The sequence below is a fragment of the Triticum urartu genome, chromosome 4A (genome assembly GCF_056163025.1).
Source record: "Triticum urartu cultivar PI428250 chromosome 4A, HENAU_Tu73, whole genome shotgun sequence".
Classification (NCBI taxonomy): Eukaryota; Viridiplantae; Streptophyta; class Magnoliopsida; order Poales; family Poaceae; genus Triticum; species Triticum urartu.
Window position 1 is genome coordinate 149,617,929 of NC_141876.1, and position 23,537 is coordinate 149,641,465.

A 23,537-nucleotide genomic window follows, 5' to 3' on the forward strand; every position below is an offset into this window, starting at 1 on the left:
ATGGTAACAGGAGGCAAGGGACACGAAGTTTTACCCAGGTTCGGGCCCTCTCGATGGAGGTAAAACCCTACGTCCTTCTTGATTAATATTGATGATATGGGTAGTACAAGAGTAGATCTACCACGAGATCAGAGAGGCTAAACCCTAGAAGCTAGCCTATGGTATGATTGTTGATGTGTATGTTGTCCTACGGACTAAAACCCTCCGATTTATATAGACACCGGGGAGGATTAGGGTTACACGAAGTCGGTTACAATGGTAGGATATCTACATATCCGTATCGCCAAGCTTGCCTTCCACGCCAAGGAAAGTCCCTTCCGGACACGGGACAAAGTCTTCAATCTTGTATCTTCATAGTCCAGGAATCCGGCTGAAGGTATAGTCCGGCTATCCGAACACCCCCTAATCCAGGACTCCCTCAGTAGCCCCTGAACCAGGCTTCAATGACGACGAGTCCGGCGCGCAGATTGTCTTCGGCATTGCAAGGCGGGTTCCTCCTCCAAGTACTTCATAGAAGATTTTGAACACAAAGATAGTGTCCGGCTCTGCAAAATAAGTTTCCACATATTGCCATAGAGAGAATAATATTTACACAAATCTAATCTGCTGACGTATTCCGTAATGTGACACACCACGGCCAAGCCTTTATTCGAGTCGTTTCATTATCCCACCTCAGCGCGTCATGCGAGGCGGTTTCCTTGGCACGTCTTGTTAAAGCAGAGATCGTGTCCCCTTATCCCGGGATTCTCATCAATACGGGCGTGGGTAACCCAACCACGCCATTGATCACGGCGCTTGGAGATAAGCGAGTTTTACCAGGCTGGTGGGGACATGTAGTTGCGTCCACCCATATAAGGGGATAAGGATCCACCTTCTCACCTACACATTCTTCCTCCTTCGCCTATCCATTCTTGCGCACTCGAGCTCCAGCGCCCAAATCCGCACTCCCCACCTCAACCTTCTCCAGCCATGTCCGGAGCGGGAGGCAAGTGGGTGGTCTCCTCCGTCACGGAGGGACACATCAAAAAGCTGAGGAAGGCAGGATACCTGTCTAACGACATCGCGTACCGGCTTCCCAAAAAGGGGCAGCTCATCCCCACCCCTAGGCCCCATGAGAGGGTGGTGTTCCTCCCCCATTTCCTCCGCGGACTAGGCTTCCCTCTCCACCCATTTGTCCGGGGGCTCATGTTCTACTACGGCCTGGATTTCCACGATCTGGCCCTGAACTTTGTCCTCAACATCTCGGCGTTTATCGTCATGTGAGAGGCTTTCCTCCGCATCCGCACCCATTTCGGCCTATGGCTCAAGACTTTCAATGTCAAGCCGAAGGTGGTGCGCGGCAACCAGGCGGAGTGCAGAGACGCCATGGTGGGCAAGATGGCCAACGTCCTATGGCTCGAGGGCTCCTTTGTGGAGACCCTGAAGGGGTGGCAATCGGGGTGGTTTTACATCACCGAGCCGCGCGACCCCGAATGGGTCGCAGCCCCCGTGTTTCGATCCGGACCCCCTACGCGGCTCACCTCCTGGAAGGAGACGGGCCTGTCATGGGGTAAAAAAGGAGAGCTGACCGGACTCCAAACATGCATCCAAACCCTGGTGGACAAGAAGCTCAAACTTGTCAACGTTGTCCAGGTTATGCTCATCCGCCTGATCCTCCCGTGTCAACAACGGGCTTTCAACCTGTGGGAGTTCGACCCGGCGCAGCACCAAACGCTAAGAAGGCTCTTCGACATGATGTACGAAGATGCCTGGAAGGTGCTTTTCAAGGGCGCCGAGGCCCCCGCATCCACTACCGAGGATCGCAGATTCAGTACGCAGCATCACGCTCATGCGGTAAGCTCTTTTTTTTCCTTTTACAGGGTATCAGTTTTTCATAGTTTGACTCCATGCGGGATCTAAACTCCCTTACCTTTGACATGATTGGCAGGTGACGTCCGGACAGATCAACTGTCCGGCTCCTTTGCCCGAAGGCCCAGCGGACGCTCGCTTGGCGAAGCTGCTGGTTCCGGCACCCTATGTGGTGTCGGAGAAGAAGGCCGCGAAAAAGGCCACGGGGACTCGAAAGAGTGCCCGGCGCCAGGAGGTGCCGGACCCATCATCCGACGGTTCCGAGGTGCATTCCTCCCGTGAAGACGAGAAGGAAGAAGAAGAGACCTCTCCCCCTCCAGCGGGAGGAGAGAAGAAAAGGAAGGCCACTCTCTCTGGGGAGGCCGGAGGGTCCAAGAAGGGGAAAACCCTTCCCCCGGACTACTCCACCGACGCCGACAACGGCGGAGAGGAGTGGCAGCCCAGGGCCAAGCCCCTCGCAAAGTCGTAAGTATCCGGATACTAGAGTAATTCATAGTATCCGTTTATTGCACAGCTTTCCCTTACGTCAAGTATGTTTATGCAGCCCACCCAAAGACCGGCTCGACGCGTCGTCAAGCGGCTCACTGGACTCGTCGGATGTGAACTCGCTTCCGACGGCTTCCTTCCCCCGCCCTACGGACGACACCGAAGTGTTGTCCCAACAGGTTCCAAGCCGGGAGGAGGTGGTCCTGGAGGCACCGCAAGGCGACCTCCCGGACTCCAGGAGTAAAGGGGATGAAACCCCCCAGGGCTCCAAGTCCGGCTCTAGGCTGGACACCACTCCGGAACCTTCAAAGGTTCCAGAGTCCGGCGGGGGACCTCCTTCCAAGGGGAGCGAGCCCACCGTGCCAGTGACCCCCGTCCAACCGGAGGCGCCGGACAATCTGTTGGAGGCGCTTCAAGGCGCCTCCATCGACGAGGGGCACCGCACCATTATGAGTGCGGTGGTCCAGAAGGTTCAGTCCGCCAAGAGCGGACTGACTGAACCTTGTACTAGCCTTTTAACAGGCTTTGAGGTAAGTAAAGAATGAGTAAATAATATTACCGCATAGACAGTAGCCCCTGATGCTCTGTTTGGCGTTCGGAAAGAAAAGCCGAATAGAGGATCAAATAAAATTTGCAGGAGTCTAACAAAAATGAGTCAATATGCGTATGCAGGCTTCTCTGCTTGCGTCCGCCGCACTGACTGCGGAGGTGGACACGCTAAGGCAGAACCTCGAGCGGTCCGAGTAAGAGCTCGGGCATGCCAAGAAGCAGCTCGAGGACAATGAAGGTAAGAAATACCTTGTTTAAATATATATATATATATATAAAGGTGCAATTGCAAAAAATGACAAGATTATCATGGCTATTGTAGGGGCCACGTCTGAGGTGGCGACCCTTAAGCAAGCGCTGGTCGAGGCCGAGAAGAGGGCGGCCTCGGAGCGCACCGAGCGGGAGAAGTATGAGGCCGAGGTTGGCAAGGTACGGCAAGAGCTCCAGGCTCTCATGGAAAAACATGAGAGTTTGGAGCTTGACTCAAAGACGCAAGCGTCCGAGCTCGCGGTGGCTATTGAAAATGCCAAGTCTGCCAAGGCCGAATCCCAGAAGACCCTCCAGGAGTTGGATGAGGTGAAGAAGATAGCGGCGGGTAAGGCATTCTTTATGCAAAGCAAACACATAAACGTGAGTTACTTGTTACTTACCCGAATCCGGAGCTCTCCAGGAGCGTTCGCAGATCTTCCCCGGAGTGTGTCCGATGCCGCCGCATTCTATAGAGCCGAGGAGGGAAACTCGACAGAGAAGGTGTTCTGGTCTCAGTATGCTGAGGCCGGACACCCCGTGCCCCTGAGCGACCAGCTGAAGCAACTGGTCGAGCTCCACAAGGCGGCCGAACAGGCCATGAAGGGCCTCATTGTTCGGCTGTGGCCTGGAGGGGCTCTGCCTGGGAGCTATTTTGGGCTGGTGCGGCGGCTGGTGGAGGCCTGTCCAAGGCTCGAAGTCATCAAGCGCTTCGTCTGCATTGAAGGTGCCCGTAGGGCCCTTGCCCGTGCTAAGGTGCGCTGGGGCAAGCTGGATGCTGAGAAGCTTGTGAAGGACGGGCCACCGCCGGGGAAAGAGCATCGCAAGCCCAAGAATTACTATAAGGATGTTCTGAAGGGTGCCTGCCTTGTGGCGGATGAATGTTCTAGGGATGTAATTTTTGAGTGAAACTTGCTTGTTTTGACATGTGCGCTGAAAACTTGTTCATATGCGCTAAGCAATGCTGTTGGAATTTAAAATATTACCTTCTGTGCGGCTGTTTATCAATTCTGAGAGATGGCGAGTCGTGGGCTTCTGCCCCCGTGCCGCTAGTGCTGGGGTGTTCGGGGATAAACCTGAGCGCTCTTTTTCCCATGTTTGGGTCCTTCGAGGGAGGCGCTCAGCCCAACAAACAAGGCAATCGGACTATAATGCGTGAACACTCTCACTTAGCCATAGAATTCTATAATTTTAAATTTCGGCGAAGCCCCTGGTATTCGGAAGACCGAGTTCGGGGCGCTATCCACGCCTTGGCCGGACAGAGCCGGCTCCTCGCCCTAAGCGGCATAAGTCTTTAGGGACTCGAAAAACCTCTTGAACAGCGACCAGCTCTCACTTCATCATGACAGTCAGTTTTAGCTTTCTCCACTGAGGTGCTCGACCCAGCTCAACTGGGGCACAATCGCAGTGGTTCTCCTAGTGCTACCTTAGCCGATATAGCGGAACGTAAGGCACCAAAACATAGGAGCCGGGCAAACCCAACTATTGACCCAAGACATGATTCGGAGCCGATGCATATAATGCTATAAGTTTGGGGTGCCACACTTGTTAAAGTGTTCGGACTTCTCACACCATATTGAGGGGTACTAAAGCCCCTGGCGTATTTTGGCCGTACCAACGTGTACGGGTGCAACATGTCGTTAAGGAACATATATAAAGAAAAAAGGTAATGCAAAAATAGACGAAAGCTATGCATTGTTTATTAAAAAGGGTTGCGATCAAAGCAGAACGATACAAATAGTGCGATAAGTGAAAGGTTGGACTAGTTAACATGTCCGTTCCAGGGGCAAGCTGCGGAATAGTATGCGGAACAGGTATACTGCTCGTGATAGAGACCACCTGGGAGTCCCGTAATGCGGCGTGGCTTGTCTGCTTCCCTGGTTCTTGCATCGTTTGTGCGGCAATTGAACTGCCGGACAGGCCTTCCGAAGGATCGGGTCCTGAAAGTAAGAGAAAATTAAAAAATCGGCAGCCCCTGGTACGGTTTAAGCTGTGTTTTGGGCGTGCCGTGATGGTGCCCCTCCCCCTGTACCCATGGTATCTCTAGAGCGTAGTTATGTACGCGAAGTACTGGCGTCGCCTTTTGCGAGGGTTGGGGTTGGGGCCGCATTGCTACGCCTGCTCACATCGTGCCAGGCGGTCTTGTTGTAGGTTACTCCGGGCGCGCTTGACGGTGTCCGGCCATTTAGTGGCCAGACTGGAGAACTGCCTGGAGAGGCTGCTTTGTATTTCTGCTGCAAGGGCCGTCGTGTGCTCCTCCGTTCGGAGGGAGTGTTCGGTGTTTCCATTGACCGTAATTACTCCTCGAGGGCCTGGCATCTTGAGCTTAAGGTATGCGTAGTGCGGTACCGCATTGAACTTGGCGAATGCGGTTCGCCCGAGCAGTGCGTGATAACCACTGCGGAATGGGACTATGTCGAAGATTAACTCCTCGCTTCAGAAATTATCCGGAGATCCGAAGACCACTTCAAGTGTGACTGAGCTTGTACAGTTGGCCTGTACACCTGGTATTACGCCTTTAAAGGTCGTTTTGGTGGGCTTAATCCTCGAGGGATCTATGCCCATCTTCCGCACTGTATCCTGGTAAAGCAGGTTCAGGCTGCTGCCGCCGTCCATAAGGACTCTAGTGAGATGAAATCCGTCAATAATTTGGTCTAGAACCAATGCAGCGAATCCGCCATGACGGATGCTAGTGGGATGGTCCCTTCGATCAAAGGTGATCGGGCAGGAGGACCATGGGTTGAACTTTGGGGCGACTGGCTCTACCGCGTATACGTCCCTTAACGCGCGCTTCCGCTCCCTTTTGGGGACGTGGGTTGCGTATATCATGTTCATCGTCCGCACTTGTGGGGGAAAACCCTTCTGTCCACTGTTGTTCGGCGGCCGGGGCTCCTCGTCGTCATCGCTATGCAGCCCCTTGTCTTCATTTTCGGCGTTTAACTTGCCTGCCTGCTTGAACACCCAACAATCCCTGTTGGTGTGATTGGCCGGCTTTTCGGGGGTGCCATGTATCTGGCACAAGCGGTCGAGTATTCGGTCCAAACTGGACGGGCCCCTAGGATTCCTTTTGAACGGATTTTTCCGCTGACCGGATTTAGAGCCTCTGAATCCGGCATTAACTGTCGTATCCTCAGCATTGTCGCCGTTAATGCGGCGCTTCTGCTTGTTGCGACGCGACCTGCCACTACTGTCCCTGGTGTCCGAATTACCGGGGTTCTTGGTCATATTGTTGCTACGAGCAAGCCAGCTGTCTTCTCCCGCGCAAAAGCGGGTCATGAGTGTCGTGAGTGCTGCGATTTCGGCTTTTCCTGTCCAAGGTGCCGGGCCAGCCACTCGTCACGGATATTGTGCTTGAAGGCTGCTAGGGCCTCAGCGTCCGGACAGTCGACTATTTGATTTTTCTTTGTTAGGAACCGTGTCCAGAATTGCCTGGCCGATTCCTCTGGCTGCTGAATTACGTCACTTAGGTCATCGGCGTCTGGGGGTCGCACATAAGTGCCCTGGAAATTGTCGAGGAATGCGGCTTTCAGGTCCTCCCAACAACTGATTGATCCTGTTGGCAAGCTGTTAAGCCAATGCCAAGCTGGTCCTTTAATCTTGAGTGGGAGGTATTTGATGGCGTGGAAATCATCGCCGCGGGCCATGTGGATATGAAGGAGATAATCCTCGATCCATACCGCAGGATCTGTTGTGCCATCATATGATTCGATGTTTACAGGTTTGAAACCCTCGGGGATTTGATGATCCATTATTTCGTCTGTGAAGCATAGTGGGTGTGCGGCGCCTCTGTACTGGGCTATATCATGATGTAGCTCCAATGAGCTTTGTCTACTGTATTTGGCCCTGCCGAATTTGTGGCCGGCGTGACGGTTACGTCTCGAGCCGTGGGGCGCCCCCGCGATCCATAGATCAATCTTGTTTGCCTTGCCTTGTCCTCCAACATATCTCGTAAGTCCGGCGCATATTCCCGTGCCTTGGTACGGGGTGCGGCTTGAGTGGAGGGCCGAGAGGCCTCTCTGTCGCGGCCACGAGGTGGCCGGTCGGCCGCATCAAGTGCTTCCTCCTCTAATTGGGGTAGCAACCTGCGCTTTGGGTAGCTCTTGGAGGGGCGCTCGAGTTTATGCTCTTCGGCCGCAAGGACTTCAGTCCATCTGTCGACTAGCAAATCTTGATCAGCTCTAAGTTGTTGCTGTTTTTTCTTGAGGCTTCTTGCCGTGGCCATAAGCTTGCGTTGAAAACGCTCTTGCTCGACGGGATCCTCTGGCACGACGAATTTGTCGTCGTCGAGGCTTGCCTCATCTTCGGAGGGAGGCATATAATTACCGTCCTCGACCTCTCTGTCTGCCGCTCTCTCATGAGGGCTGGTTTCTCCATCCTCCTGTGCTAAATCTTGCTGGAGGGGGTTTTCTTCGGCACTTTCCGGAGTATTATTATCTCCCGTGCTGGAATCACCGTATTTGTTTGGGCGGGATTTTGAGCGGCGCCGCTGACGCCGGCGCTTAGGCTGTTTCTTGGAGGGGTCATCCTCCGCTGTTCCATCGCCATATCCTTCTTTTGGAGTGTCCACCATGTATATGTCATATGACGAGGTGGCTTTCCAGGGCCTGGTAGGCGCTGGTTCTTCATCATCTCCTTCATCGGCGTCCATACCGTCGATGTCTTCGGAGTCGAAGTTGAGCATGTCGGTTAAGTCGTCGACAGTGGCTACAAAGTGGGTGGTGGGTGGGCTTTGAATTTCTTCATCATCCGTACCCCAACCTTGCTGACCGTAGTCCGGCCAGGGCTCTCTTGATAAAGAGAGAGACTTCAGTTTCTTCAGGATATCGCTGAAAGGCGAGTGCTGAAAGATGTCCGTGGCAGTAAACTCCATGATCGGCGCCCAATCGGATTCGATTGGCAGGGGCGCGGAGGGTTCGGAGTCCGGAGAGGAGTCCGGCTCCTTGGAGTCACGAGTCTCGCAGAGTACGGGGCTGGTGTTCGGCTCAATCGCCGTTGGGATCGCAGCCCCCGAGGTGGCATCCAACCGCCCATCCTCGATCGGCGCAGTTGGCTCCGAATTAAGGGTCGAAGCTGATGCGGGTGCGGCCTCCAGGGCACTGTTCGGCGGCAGAGCTAGATCATGCTCGTCGGGACAGTGCGGCACGCTCGGCAGTGGCTCGAATCCGTCGAAGATCAAGTCCCCGCGGATGTCAGCCGTGTAGTTTAAACTTCCAAATCTGACCTGACGGCCAGGGGCGTAGCTTTCGATCTACTCCAGATGGCCAAGTGAATTGGCCCGCAGTGCGAAGCCGCCAAAGACGAAGATCTATCCGGGGAGGAAGGTCTCACCCTGGACTGCGTCGCTATTGATGATCGTAGAAGCCATCGAGCCTGACGGCGACGACACAGAGGAACTCTCAATGAAAGCGCCAATGTCGGTGTCAAAACCGGCGGATCTCGGGTAGGGGGTCCCGAACTGTGCGTCTAGGCCGGATGGTAACGGGAGGCAAGGGACACGAAGTTTTACCCAGGTTCGGGCCCTCTCGATGGAGGTAAAACCCTACGTCCTACTTGATTAATATTGATGATATGGGTAGTACAAGAGTAGATCTACCACGAGATCAGAGAGGCTAAACCCTAGAAGCTAGCCTATGGTATGATTGTTGATGTGTATGTTGTCCTACGGACTAAAACCCTCCGGTTTATATAGACACCGGAGAGGATTAGGGTTACACGAAGTCGGTTACAATGGTAGGAGATCTACATATCCGTATCGCCAAGCTTGCCTTCCACGCCAAGGAAAGTCCCTTCCGGACACGGGACGAAGTCTTCAATCTTGTATCTTCATAGTCCAGGAGTCCGGCTGAAGGTATAGTCCGGCTATCCGAACACCCCCTAATCCAGGACTCCCTCAGCCGTCAACATCGATCAAGCCCCATTCGCTGATTTCGATTACAATGAAATAGAGGGTGGTGTGGATGATCACGGTGGTGAAGATGAAGTGGAGGAAGTGGATGAGAGTGCGTATGAGCAAGCGCAAGCAAAAAAAAATGTGAGATCGAAGAACTACACGATCTTGGAAGATCAAATCTTGATCAAGGCTTGGAGTGCGGTGTCTCTTGATGCTTGCAAACCTCCAAGAGATATTGGGAAATAATCGAAGATCAATACTTCCGCATGATGGTCAAGCATCCCAATAGAACACCACGGACCTTTCGGTCACTCCAAGGTCGTTGGGACGTGATCAAGTCGATTTATAGCCGTTGGGCAGCTTGCTTGGAACAAGTTCGCAGTGCACCTCCAAGTGGAATCTGACTATATGAGTTCGTTTTCACGTTCCAAGTTGTACACATCATTTGCATCATATGAAGTGATTGCATCATTTGACTTTGTTCTAATTGTGTAGGACAAAACTGCCCAACAAATATACAAAGACATGAAAGCTTTCGAAGGCAAAAAATTTAAACTAGAGCATTGATGGGATATGATCAAAGAGTGCGACAAATGGAAGTTGATTAACAAAGAATCCCCACCGAAGAGAGGTTCAGTTATGAACATGGATGAAGATGAAGATGATGATGGCCCAAGAAACTTGGACAAGCCCGATAGTGACAAGAAGACAAAGGAGAAAATCAAGAGGGAACACGAAGCATCGAGCTTGCGGGACAAGATAGATGCCATGGTGCAATCAAATGAGTTGATGTTAGCGAAGACATTGAAGACAAAGAAAGAGTTGGCCGAGAAGAAGGCACGAGAGAAGTAAGAGAAGTGGTAATTTCTCAAGGACGAGGGGTTGCGCAAGGCGATCATTGAGGAGAGAAGAGCACATGCCGCTGAGAACAAAGCCATGTCCAAGCTTCTTACCAAAGAGGATAGGATCGTGACATTGGACCGCAATGATATGGACGACATCCACCAAAGAATGGCATGATATGGCAAGGAGAGACATCTTGAAGAGGAGGATGCTTGCGTCGGCCGGTGCGTGTTACAGTGCTGGCGATGTTTTCTCAGCGGGATTTGGAACCAATGTCGTCGATGCATTCAGTGCGCCCGTCGATGATTTCGGTGCCGGAGTTGGAACAAGTGCCGGCGATGGATTGGAGGGCGGCGATGACCTCGATGGAGGTGGTGCGGAGTGAAGAGCGACCAAGATGATGACGGACGTGGTCATCGCTTTTGCATGAAGTCCTTTTACGTTTGTCCTACAAAACTATGCTTTTGTTTGTGCGCGACAGAATATGAGCTTGTTTCCTGCTTCATTTGTTCATACACTAAGTTCAAGGCATGATACAAAATTATTTTCTTCCAAAACCCCAATAGTACGTACACTGCTTCTAAGTTAATATCATATGTTTCCTATAGATTGTAGACTTGCTTCTCTTCATGTGTGATCGTCTTCATTGTAGGGAAGATCCAGGTGTCATCACACTTCTAGGTGTATGCATCGGTCGCTTCCACGTATGCTTCCATATATGTCTCCGGCGGCGCCCAACTGCTGGAAGCATACATCATCAAATATATGGAAAATATGAAGCATGATGATAGTGTTTAAATGCAAACAATGATCTTCACAATATAAGAAAAAAATATAAGAAGTAGAAGTATGTTTCTATTGTCCTAAACTATCTTGACCTAAGAAAACATATAGTAAAGTTAAGAAGCATGGACATTAAGAAGCAACCATCGATGCAAACAATCTGGAATGTCGAAGCACATAATGATGCTTACAAAACATGGATAGCTGAAACATCAAATTGAGAATAATCAGTGCAATACCTTTGATTCGGACCAGCTGGCGATTCATGCAATGCAATACCTTCTCATTCGGAGGCGTGACTTCAAAGAGTGAAAAACAAAAGAAGCATGTTTGTATATTGCCATAAACTATCTAGACTGAAGAAACTCATACAGTATGTCAGGAAGCAAGGATAAATCGAAGCATGTGTTAGTGTTATCTCAATATAACTCACGTGTTGGAAGCGTAGAAATTTAGAATTGGAAATCAGGGATTTTTGCCACCAACATGTGGGTGCATATTCCTGTGATCTACTCCCTCTGTTCCGAATTACTTATCGCAAGTTTGGATGTATCTAGATGTATTTTAGTTTTAGATACATCCATTTCTACGACGAGTAATTTGGAACGGAGCGAGTACCAAACAATTTCACCGGAACTGATTGGTGGTTTTGTGAGCTTATACACATTAACTGCAAGAATACTGGGATCGATTTGGGAGGAAACAAAACCGAGCAAACTAGACTAGGTAGGTGCGGGATTAAGGGGGATTTGGGCGTGCGGTTTTTTTTCGGAGATAGAGGGCGGTTGGAATAGGATGTTTTTGGAGGAGGGTTCAAGTCCTGGTGCTTGCATTATTTCTTGATTTATTTCCGGATTTCCGGCGATGCGCTTTCAGTGACAGGAGACGTTCTCGTCGACGACGAGGCGCCTACGGCGACTTTGCAAATCTCAAAATGATATGCCGGCTCAGTCTCTCAAAGATGCTCATAGGGGTAGGATGTGTGTGTCTGCATTCATAGGATGAGTGTATGCGCGTATGTATGAGCGCTTGCGTCTATACTGTGTTCTAAAAAAATTCTACAAGAATACCGGGAGCGATTTGGGAGGAACAAAACCAAGCAAACTAGACTAGGCAGGTGCGGGATTAAGAGGGATTTGGGCGTGCTTTTTTTTTGGAGATAGAGGGCGGTCGGAACAGGATGTTTTTGGAGGCTCCCAAACCTTGCGATGGAAAGGAATTTGACAGGAGATAATTGATCTGAAGATTGGACTTGATCAGACGTCTCATACCTCCAAAACCATTACATTATTTTTGTTGATTCTCGTCCACCTGGGCTGTCCACGTGGGCTACGGAGCAAACTCTGCACAACATGTTCTCTGTTTTTTTTTCAACTGTGCACAACCTGTTCAAAGAGAAGGATTGGAGAAGAGTGAACACAAAGCATGCTACCATTGTCTATCTTTTTTCTCGAGAGTATGCAAATTGCGTACGATAGTTTGTAGTAGACGATGGAAAGATAATGTACAGAGTGAAATGCCAGAAATGCCTCACAGCCACGTTGTCTGTGTGAATACATTAGTTTGAGCAACAATTAATTCCGAGCAGAGGTAGTACAATCTTTTTAGGGAATATAATGTTAGTTCTTCGTACTGTTATGAGACTTGGCTAATGATGATTACATTACGCAAACAAAAAAAATATTAAGAAAACCATAGAGGCCGCAGGCATAAGATAAACTGCCAAAAGGATGCATTCTATCCAAGACAGTAACAAGATTATTCATCGACTAGATTTGTACAGATGTCAGTTCATTGCTAGATTGGTGCCAGAATGTAATTTTTGTGCATTCTGCAAGAAAAAAGGATATGTACAGAAGAACATGGGAAGGAACTCATAGCAGCATTCAGAGAAGAAAGGCATGACAACCAATATTCTCCCAGACCAGACCAGACCAGCTACATCGACCAAAGCTACATGGAATCGAGTGTCCACCGTTCATCCAAAAGAAAACAAGCACCTATCGACAAAGCTACAAGGAATCGGCCAGGTCGTCGGCTTGGGCTTCACTAAACCCGTAGGAGCTGAAGTGCTTCACCCTGAACTTCCACTCGCCCTTGGCACCGTCAAACGAGATAAACTCCACCCCCTGCTCATCAGCCTTCTTCACCAACATCTCCTTGAACTTCTCCAACCTCGGCCCTTGCGTGTACTGCTCACCCGTCTTCTTATTCATGCACTTGATGTTCAGGAGGGTCACCAAAGCAGCTTTGTTCAGGCCCTCGCCAACTGGGGGCTTCTTGCTATCGTCCTTGTACACAATCACTTCACGGTTATTGAATTCCACAATCGACTCCAGATCAAGGCCCCTTACATCAGTTTCTCCCAAGAATTTGATGCTGCCATAACCTTCACGCCCAACAATGAAGTCTACAACCTGACTACAGTAGCCTGGCTCAGCACGTTCTTTGGCAGCAAGCTCCTCTAGACTGGGCTCCGTGAAGTAATCTGCCTGGGAGAGCCGAGGCATCATCTTCTCAACGGTAGCACCATTCATATGCCGAGCCACAGCCCCAGGCTCGCTTGATGCAATGTGGATGCCATTCTCCACTGTACCAGACCGAGTTGGTGTCATGGCAGCCTTATTGTGCTCCCTCCCAACAAAAGCATCTGTACAGTACCTCAAATCAGAAACAAGCGACAAACAATTTTGCAAGTCTAGGGGAGAAAGAATACAGACAGTTCTAAATAAATACCTTTATGTTTGTCATTATCAGTTGAATCCCTTGGAATTGATTGTTGGCCAACCACACTACGTGAAGGCCACTGGTCTGTTGGACGGATTATCAAACTTCTTGGGTTCTCTCTAGGGATGAAAAAGGCATCCGCTTTTGGTGTTACAGGGGATTCTTCATCATCAGCAAAGAATGGAACCTGAAGGAACAAAAAACAGAACCACACAATTATTTCTCAAACGGCTTTCATAAAACTCCAATGATAAAGAAATATAAACTAAATAACAGTCCTAACCTTGCCATTGGATGTTGCATTATATTTTCGTGGCAGCAGCTTTATCCTCCTCTGTGACAAATGCCTAGGAACCACCATTGATAATGTTCTGCTCGGAAGGGGCTTCTCAGCAACCTGCAGGGCAGAGTAAATGTTTTTGTCAAGCAAATGTCCTTCCTCGTGGCTCTAGATACCTCAGTAGCACGAACTGCTATAAATAATACCCTCCTTGCTCATCTCTACTATCCTTCCACGCTGCAGAAACTACTGCAAATACTTAAAGATGGTAAAGAAAATACTAACCGGCAAACTTGATATCCCATATTGGATAGAAGGTGAGGATCCACCATTCCCAATGGACATCTGAGGCATTGCTGGAAGGGTCCCAAAGGGATTTGAAACAAGAGTCGGCTGCATTACCATATTGGACTGGCTAGTAGTTCTGCATCAAGAATGCAACAGGCTGTTTTACGAACTTACAATTTGAAAAAATAATGCACTGACTACTAAATTCGAAGAAAATAGATGCCAAATCATAATAATTAAGTGATAATAAGTGTTTCTTAGTATTTATTATCCGTGAATACAATTAAATTATGAACCAAGTAAAAACTCTGTGTTCCACTATAGAGATAAACAAGAACACAGCAGCGCAAAGCTAGCATATACAATTGACTCACAGGACCATTAAGTAGTTTCTTTCTCTACAAGCCTACACTATCCATCTCCACATTATATATCACTTTTGTTTGTTGCACCATATTTACGTTCACCTCATCTGTACTTCCACCCATAAAAAGGAAAGAATAAATGTACATGCGATAAGTAAATGGAATAGTCATACTGCTGTCCGAATGGAGCCATATTCATCGGGTTGGAAACACCAGAGAATCCACCTGTCAAAGCTTCAAGTGGCATACACACAAAAGCTCAAAAAAATTGTTAATGAGAAGGAAACATTAAGTATTAGGGGTCTGAATACTAACCTGGTTGAGTCTGAGGTTGGAATGAGAACGAGTTTGTAGGTTGAACAGGGGCAGATTGTTGAAATGATGACTTAAAAATGAGCAAAGAGCAACTCGTTATTTGCAAAGCAAAAGATATAGAAAACAAATATCAAGGATCAATGATTTATGAAGAATAATTATCTAAACAAAATATGGTAATTGCAAGGGAATAGGATGCTTACTGTTTGAAAAGGTGAAGATGTGTTGCCAAACATCCCTCCACCTCCAGTGATTCCGATGTTAGATGTATTGAACATACTGGTGGAGAAAGCTGGAGTGCTTGATTGCTGGTTAAATGAGTGGCCAAATGGCTGCTGCCCCATTGTAGGGGAAGACGTAAACAGCCCAGATGATTGAGTGCTATTACTAGTGGATGACCCAACATTGAAAGGATTTGGGTTGTTGAATAGTGAAGTGGTGGTATTATTTCCAAATAGAGAAGATGAAGTGTTTGCTGGGAATGTAGAACCACTTGTTTGTCCAAACGAGGAGGTAGTAGTTGCGGGCGATGAAAACGGGTTCGGAGTAGTAGCAAAAGCACTCGAAAAAGGTGAGGGTGAGGGGTTAGTAAATGGATTCACTGGTGCTGGTTGATTTGGTTGGAAACTTGGCTGTGGAGATAAGAAGTTGTTCACTGCTGGAGTTGCAGAAGAGTTTGGTCCACCTGAGGGTTCAAAGTTCAAACATTAAAAATTTCACAACTTAAAATCTAATGATACAAGCAGCAAAATAATGGGACATTTGAAATAGAAGTAATATGAGTTCAGTTTAATTGCAATTAAGGGGGAAAAGGACTACAGCTAAGCTATACCAGAAGCCAGAACATAATATCTATCCCAGTTCATAGAAAATAAGAACCATTAGCCGCAAATGTCTAGAAATGAGGTCACATATAAAGCAATAGCATACTACTCGATTCCAGAAATTTCCTTTACCTTTGTCCCCACGCTGATAATCTTCCCACCTCAATTCTTCATGACTCTTCTCTTTGTATGCAGGCATGGCTGATATGGAATCAAGTTTTGCAGCAGGCTGAGAACCACTTGCAGCAGTGTCAGTATCAGGTGTTTGTACATAAGGCTGTATTCTGGTTCCTCCAGATTGACTTCCAAACGTAGTTTGCCCGAATGCTGGTGCAGCTGTTTGAGAGCCTGAAACTCAAAAAAGAAACTGATAAGATAATCCGCAATTACACAACTGCTAGAGCACATGGAATGTAACACAGGGTGATGCACTCAACACCAAGCCAAAATTATACAAACATAACCAAGTAAGTTGAATATCCAGTGGGGGAACCTACCGAATGGAGAAGTTTGTGCTCCAAAGGGTGAAGTTGTTCCGAAGAGGCTGGTACCAGTTGCAGCTGCTGATTGTCCAAAAGACGGTGAAGAACCAAAACCAAAAGCACTTGCTGGTGTGGTTGAAGTTCCAAAAGCTGGAGCACTACTCACACCAAATGCTCCGGTACCTGAAGATCCAAAACCAGGAGTTGTGGTTGAACCAAATTGCGTCGAACCAAATGCTGGGGTGCTGGAAGCACCACCAAATAAGGATGTTGATGTTGAGCCAAATGCTGGAGTCGTTGTGGAGCCAAATGCTGCCGTTGTTGTGGAACCAAAGGCCGGCGTAGTTGTGGTGCCAAAAGTGCTGTTGCCAAATGTTGGCTGTGTTTGCTGAAATGTGCTACCAAATGGACTAGACTGGCTAGGAGTTGATCCAAACCCACCAAAGCTTGGCTTTTGTCCAAATAAAGATCCTGAAAATTTTGCAGAGTAGAGAGCGTTAAATCGCAAGCCATAAAACTATCGGTCTAAAAAGGAAACGAGAACAAAACAAAAATAGTGCTCCCTCCGTCCCATAATATAGGATGTTATTACAACCGAGATAATCATATCTCGGTTGTAATGACATCTTATATTATGGGACGGAGGTAGTAGCATCTATTACCTTCAGAAACCTACCCTTTATTTCTATGCAGTAGCAAAGGGACAGCATGGACTAACGAGTTTATAGGGCGACAGTATTTCAAGTGTTAGTCCTACACTCCTACTGATGAAGTGATGAAGGAAATAGTCCTACCGATCATAAACTTCAACTAGTAGCAGCAGTTACTATTTTTAATACGTACTTGACAGAGATATTTCAAAGTAAAGCTTTAAACTGTAGTGCTAGATAACACAACCTAAAAGGTTGCTGTAGCATAGCTTTGTTCTGTCTATAATAGTGAGTTGCAAGATTCATTGCCAGATTCTTCTTTGATATATCAAGGTTGGCAATTAAACACATAGCAGGTGCTAGACAGGTAAAGATTCAGTAAATGCAGCATAACAAATGTGTTCCAAGTTGCAGAAGAACAGAAATTAAATGCTGAGGTTGCGAGAATGGTACAAACCACCGCCAAAGTTGTTAGAGGATGTGGCGCCAAACGCGGGGGCTGGCGATGTACCAAAAGCTGGCGTGGAGCTCCCAAACGGAGAGGAGGACGGGGTACCAAATGCAGGTGTGGATGGCTGGCCAAAGGCACCGGTTGATGTAGCACCAAACGCGGGTTGCTGGCCGAAGGCGCCAGTGGATGTAGAGCCAAACGCAGGGGTGGATTGCTGGCCGAAGGCACCAGTGGACGTAGCGCCAAAGGCCGGGGCGGACTGCTGGCCAAAGGCGCCAGTGGAAGTGGCGCCAAAGGCCGGAGCGGATGGCTGGCCAAAGGTGGAGGTAGCGCCGAAGGGCGAGGTGGTCCCTGTTGGCGCCCCGAATGCGAGGGTCGGGCTGCCGAAGGGTTTGGGCGCGAAGGGATTGTTGGTGGTGGTGCTGGGCTGGCCAAAGCCCTGTTGGGTCCCGAAGGGGTTGGTTGAGGTCTGCCCGAAAGGGCTGGCGGATGACTGCCCGAATGCTGCAAAAAAAAGGATGATCAAACAGCAGGTTAGCAACAATGGCGTCAATAATTAACTTTCATAGGTAAAACTGGACTGAAATCCGCAACCAACGGCAAAACAATAGAAGAATCATATACCCAGGCAGAAAAACTTGATGGACAGTTTATCAACACTGTAGCGCGAAAGCATTATTATTAGTAACGTATCATCAAATGGGGGATCTCGACTGCGAAACCTAGCCGCCGATCACAGCGGACGATGAGATAATGGCTACTACTTACTAGCAATACCGACAGCAATCGAGGGAAAGCTACTACTAGGTAGGGCGCACGGGGAAACCCTACCTAGGTCAGGGGATGGCGTGCGGGGGTGAGGGAAAGGAGAGGAGGGTGCTTACGATTGCTAGCGCCGAACATGGCTGGTTGATCGTGGTGGTGGCCGCGGAGGAGACGGTGGATCACCGGGCCGTCGGCGGCTGCGGCTGCGGCGGCGGCGGCGGCAGCCGGGTGGAGGTGGGGGTTGCTTCTCCTTCCTCGCTGTCGATCGATGTGGTGTTGGTGTTGGTTTAGGAGGAGACGAAAAGATAATCGAAAAGTGGAGGAGGGGGATCTGGATCTGAGGCTGGAGGGTGGGGCCCCGGCGTCTGTCTCTTTGGCCTCTTGGGACCGTGCCGCGGCTCTATATAGCGGGGCAGGATAGCTTAGGAACAACGCCACAGCCCACAGGACAGACACCAGCGGCCAGCTGACGCTATTCTCTACCGCGCCGCGTAGCTTACTTTCAACGCCAACAAAGACCACGAAAGGGTTTGCTGGGCCCTCAGGGCTTCAGGCCCATGTACACGTGAAGTTCCTCAAATGCATGCCATGGATGGAGCTTGGCTCGTGAAAGCATGGGTTTGTCTAAAAAAAATGAAAGCATGGGTGGACACCGTTATAAACATGGTTCAGTCATTTGCCGTCAAAGAAAAAAACATGGTTCAGTCATTTTCGTTTCCAGTTTTTCTTAATGGTGAAAAACTTGAAGAATTTAAACTCACTCGTGGTATTCGGCCCCGATCTCTCCTTACTTTTTCTTGATTACAGTGGAGGGGCTTTCGTGTCTTTTAAAATTCAGTTCTTAGTCATCAGTGCTCGAAGGAATTAAGGTGGCACCCACGGCTCCGGCCGTCAACCACCTTTTGCTCGCAAATGATATGATGCTGCTTTAAAAGTTAAGTGTGGAGCTGGCGAATGCAGCGTCAAACCTACTGGATACATACTCCAAGGCTTATGGCCAGAGGATCAATAAGGAAAATACCTTGATTCTTTTCAGTAAGGGATGCCCGCACTCAATGTGAGAAGTGGCCAAAAACTCCCTAAACATTTAGAACGAATCATTGAGTGGCATGTACTTCGGTATGCCTGCTGATGTGGGCCAGTCAAGAATGGGCACATTTAAATACTTGAGGGACCGTGCCTGGGAGAAGGTTCGAGGATGGATGGAGAAACTTCAATCTGCAGCAAGGAAGGAGGTCTTAATTAAAGCTGTGGCACGAGCTATACCGGTTTATTCTATGGCATGTTTCAAATTGCCAAGGGTTTTATGTTAAAACATTACCACCATTTACTTGCCGGCTCTGGTGGGGTAGCAAACAGGGGAAGCGGAAAACCTTGTTGGGTATCATGGGACATCTTGACACAACTAAAGCATCCAGGTGGATTGGGCTTCCTTGATCTTGAGATATTTAGATGGGCACTCTTAGCCAAACAGGCACAGAGGGTTATACATGATCCCACTTCTCTCAGTGGTAGGATACTCAAAGCAGTGCACTTCCCTAACCGTTTACTTTTGGAGGCTGAGTTGGGAGGGCATCCATCACAGTTTTGGTGAGTAATCCTAGATGGGAGAGATATATTAAAGCAGAAATTAATTCGCATGATTGGTAATGGAAACACAATGGAAGTTTGGACCCAAAACTGGATTGAAAGAGAATACATGAAGAGGCCAGTGCATCATTGGTTCCCTAGCCACCACGCCTAGTTTCTGAACAAATTGATCCAACGCTCACTAGCTAGGTGAGAAGCTTGTCCGCGAGACATTCTTGCTGATGGATGTTGAAACTATCCTTGCCATTTCATTATGCACCATAAACATTGATTTTTGGGCCTGGATCAGGGTAAGTTCATGGTCAAGTCAGACTATCGGATGATCATAAACACGAAATTACAGAGGGAGAATTGGATTGATGGTAGTGCATGCAACTTAGATGTCAAGACAACGAGTAATGCATGGATGGAGATGTGGAAGGTTCAGGTTCCTTCTAAGTTGAAGGTCTTCTAGTGGCAGTTTGCCCAACTTTCAGTTCCAACAACGGACGTTCTTCGCCATAGGAACATGTCCACGACTTCTACTTGTGTCCTGTATGGGACAGAGGACTTATGGAGACATGATTTGATCAATTGTTCTATGGCTTGGAGCGTTTGGGTCTTTCAGATGAGGTGTTGGTGTAACAGATGTGTGAGAACCATCATGGCAATGCAAGAAACTTCTTGTTCGCTGTGTAAGAAACTCTTTCTCAAGAAGAATTTATCTGTTTGGTGGTGACTCTCTGGACAATGTGGGGAGCAAGGAGAAAAGCTATCTACGAGGATATTTTTCAAAGTGCAATGTCAACTCACCTTTTTTATCACGTCTTTATTGTCAGAGCTACATCAACTAAAGGAGCCAAGTGTAGTAAACACTACTTTCACAACAACCAGACCAGTAAAGTGGATCGCTCTGCCATGGGACTAGCCAAACTTAATGTTGATGTTGTGGTCTCAAAGAACTTGGGTGTTGGAACAGTGACATCAGTAAGTCCATATCATAATGGTGCTTACTTGGGAGCTTTAGCGATTATCTTCAGGGGGAATACAGGCCCTACAACCCTCCAAGTGCTTGGAGTCGGGGAAGCTCTTGCACTTGCTGAGGATCTAAACTCTAGCGGGATACATGTCACTTTAGACTGCAAAGCGGTGGTGGAAGACATCAAGAAATGCAGTTCGTCGAGCTATGGCGCGATCATACATGAATCATAGAACACTCTGTACTTTTGTGTCATTTATCTCGTATTTCGAGGATCACAATCTGGTGATATTTAGGCGTTGGCCGCCATGTCTGGTTAGGTTGACCTACGACAGCTTGGTAAGCCACCAACAAAAAATTACAATCATGATAAAAACATTGTGACGACATAATAAATCGCTTGATTGTCATAGAAAAACACCAACAATGGTTGTGTTTAAAAAAACCCAGCAATGGTGGTCTTCAGTTAGAGCATCTTCAATAGAAGATGCAAATTTGGAGATGTAAAATAGATGTAAAAATTTACATCTCTAAAAAGTGTTTTTTATCTCCAAAAAAGAGCCAACTCCAACAATAGATGATGCAAAACGGAGATGTAAAAGTGCAACTCCAATAGGTGATGTAAACTGGAGATGTAAAAAATTAGAAACTTCAAATACTACTTCATTTCAAACATAAGTCAAACATAGTTTGTTCAACTACTACTTTATTTCAAACATAATAAACATAGTTCTAATTTAAACATAATTGAACATAATTCTAATTTGAAGGACTACTACTAGTTCAAACTACTACATCCATCACACTACTACTCCAACAACTACTACTAGTTCACACTACTACAACTCGAAGATGAACCTACAATCCTCGTCGGAGCTCCTAAACTGCTCCCAGAACTCGTCCTTGTCCAGGTCGTCCTACCCTCATCCTCCTCCTCCGTGTCACCCCAGTCCGACGAGTCAGACTCGTCGGGGATAACTGTCGAGGGGTCAGCCTCGCCCTCCTCATTCTTCCTCTTCTGCTCCACATCGTGCTTCGACCAGAACTCCTGCTCGGCCTGCACATACTCCAGATGCTCATGTCAGAACCTCGCCATCGCCGCCTCGTCACTGTCGTCGGGACTAACGATAATGGCAGGCCTCTTCTTCGCCTTCTTCGTCGTGATCTCCTCCATGTGAATGCCCCTCGACATGAGCAACTCCGCATTCGCCTGGGTCTCGATCTCCGGTAAGTTGAGGTCCTTCCTCGACCTCTCGGCACGCCACACCGCCATGTCGTAGGCACGCGCGGCCTCATGGACGATGGGGTAGGTGCTGAGCCAAAAGCGGCAGCCGGCGTTGCTGAACTCCACCTCGAAGTTGCCGGAGGGCTTCGCCCTCACACCAAAGAACCCCTTCTTGCTCTTCGGGATCTTCTTCGGTGGCATGGCGACGACGGGATGGGGCGGCCAAAATGCGGTGGTCGAATTGGGCCGACGACAACGGCGACTGGAGGGACGATGGCTGAAGGCAGTGGCGGTGTTCGTGGGGCTGGGCGGTGCTGTCTAGTGGCCAAATCGGGCGGCGGTGGCGGTGGCGGTGTGGTGGGTAGGCGGACAGCCAAATCGGGCGGCGGTGTGGCGGGGAGAGGGGGAGAATGTAGCCGATTCACGATGTGTGGGGCGGAGCGGCGGTGTGTTGATGGCTGGGCGGAGGCTTGGTGGCCGGGTGGTGGCTGCGGCAACGGCGGACACGGTGGCAGAGACGAATCGGGAGGCGGCGGCGGTGGCAGCCGAAACGCGCCGGTACCAGCGGCGGGGGTGGTGGAGAGGCCGGATCTGGCATGGGGCGAGAGTGGCGCAGTCCGGCGAGCGGGTGGGTGGGCAGTGGCGGCAATGCGGCTGAGCGACAGCAAGAAGGCGAGGTGGGTGGGGAAAGGAAGTGAAACAACGGTTGGCGGCTGGCACGCGACCAACCGTTTTACATCTCTTGCAGATGGAGATGTAAATTTGTACCGCAAGGTGTTGTAGTTTACATTACATCTACATGATCTGTTGAAGAGGTGTTTTTGGTCCTCGAAGATGCAAAAGTTACGTATTTTTTGCATCTACATCTTCTTCTATGGAGATGTTTCTTACCTACATGAGTAATTTGATAAAATGCCACACCTTTTCTGGGACTTTGCTCCTATAGCACATCTTTCTATTTATTGGACTAAATAGCACACTTTTCATTGGTAACTGGATAAAACACCACAAATTGAGTTTTTCCTTACTTTTCCATGCCTAAGCCGAGACGTCATACTTTTAGGACGGATTTGCCCTCGGTTCGTTTCACCTCGTTTTTGTTCGATCAAATAACGTGCTCTTATGAACGTACAGCAGACAGAGAAACAAAGCAGTGCGCCGTCGACTCGCCGTGCCTTCTCCCTGACGCCGCTGCCTCACCTTGCCTTCTCCCAGACGTTGCCGCCTCGCCGCACCTCCTCTCCGGCAAGCCGCCGCATCCCCATGCCTAGCCTCCCGTTCCTATGCAGGAAACCGCGCCATTGGCCGCGCTCCAGCCCCTCCCTTGTCTTTGGCAGAGAAGAGACTGCGCCAGCCCTTTAAGTGCCCCTGCAGCGTGTCCCCCGTCCATGTGTACCTCCTCGTTGTTCTGCTGGCTGACTAGCTGAAGTGGTCGATGTACATGTTGGTGGACTTTTGAAGTGGTCACTGTACATTCTGGCTGGAGCTTGCTATAGCTGCTCGTTGCTCATGATGTTAGCATACGGCTCAAATACTAGTGGCACACACTAACAGCTTTGTTACGTGTTGATGGATTAGCTGCAGGAACTAGGAAAGCTTCTTCATATGGATGTAATCAAACTTCAAACCCGATATAACATGTTTTGATGTATAACTTAGTTGATATGGATATAATCAAAATTTTGACAACATTTTCACCTAAAATTAGACGCAGGACGAGGCAGCGGCGGGAGAACTGGTGGACGCGAGAGTCATGCCGAGGCAGTTGCGCACCGGGGCCGCGAGGTGGCGGCGCGCCAGGGAGGATGCACAGGGAGGCGGCGCCGTAGGGCATGGTGTGACGCCTCGAGTCCGTTGCATTAGGTGTCTTCCTATTTTTCGCTGTCTTTGTCATGTCATTTGCTTGCGTGTTGCATCTTACTATGTCATCATGTGCATTGCATCATCATGTTTTCAAAACTTGCATCCGTCC

General features: G+C 48.9%; 2 protein-coding genes across 3 annotated transcripts; both read right to left on the reverse strand.

Moving 5' to 3' along the window:
- Positions 1 to 12,355: 12,355 nt before the first annotated feature.
- On the reverse strand, positions 12,356 to 18,168 carry LOC125551153 (nuclear pore complex protein NUP98A). Of its 2 annotated transcripts, none has more exons than XM_048714313.2 (11): positions 17,912 to 18,168; positions 17,034 to 17,531; positions 15,942 to 16,397; positions 15,577 to 15,792; positions 14,824 to 15,305; positions 14,621 to 14,690; positions 14,479 to 14,530; positions 13,938 to 14,076; positions 13,656 to 13,769; positions 13,382 to 13,559; positions 12,356 to 13,295 (listed from the first exon to the last, which is right to left on the reverse strand). In XM_048714313.2, the coding sequence occupies exons 1-11, from the start codon at positions 17,928 to 17,930 to the stop codon at positions 12,658 to 12,660; spliced, it is 2,862 nt and encodes a 953-aa protein (XP_048570270.1). In that variant the 5' UTR covers positions 17,931 to 18,168; the 3' UTR covers positions 12,356 to 12,657. The 2 variants fall into 2 exon arrangements, with proteins under 2 accessions (XP_048570270.1, XP_048570269.1); XM_048714312.2 differs by having other exon boundaries at positions 14,479 to 14,539.
- Positions 18,169 to 21,166: 2,998 nt separating this feature from the next.
- Positions 21,167 to 21,766, reverse strand: LOC147975191 (ethylene-responsive transcription factor ERF104-like). Its single transcript, XM_087520311.1, has 2 exons — positions 21,467 to 21,766; positions 21,167 to 21,397 (listed from the first exon to the last, which is right to left on the reverse strand). Exons 1-2 carry the CDS (start codon positions 21,764 to 21,766, stop codon positions 21,167 to 21,169), a joined length of 531 nt encoding a protein of 176 aa, XP_087376437.1.
- Between the last annotated feature and the right edge of the window lie 1,771 nt (positions 21,767 to 23,537).

Coding starts and splice junctions, on each gene's coding strand:
- LOC125551153 (XM_048714312.2), bottom strand. Junction 14,540..14,620: donor CCAACCTCAGACTCAACCAG/GTTAGTATTCAG, acceptor TGCCACTTGAAG/CTTTGACAGGTGGATTCTCT. Junction 13,770..13,937: donor ATGGGATATCAAGTTTGCCG/GTTAGTATTTTC, acceptor TCTGCCCTGCAG/GTTGCTGAGAAGCCCCTTCC.
- LOC147975191 (XM_087520311.1), bottom strand. CDS start 21,766: ATGCCACCGAAGAAGATCCCGAAGAGCAAGAAGGGGTTCTTTGGTGTG. Junction 21,398..21,466: donor AGAAGAGGCCTGCCATTATC/GTTAGTCCCGAC, acceptor GAGTATGTGCAG/GCCGAGCAGGAGTTCTGGTC.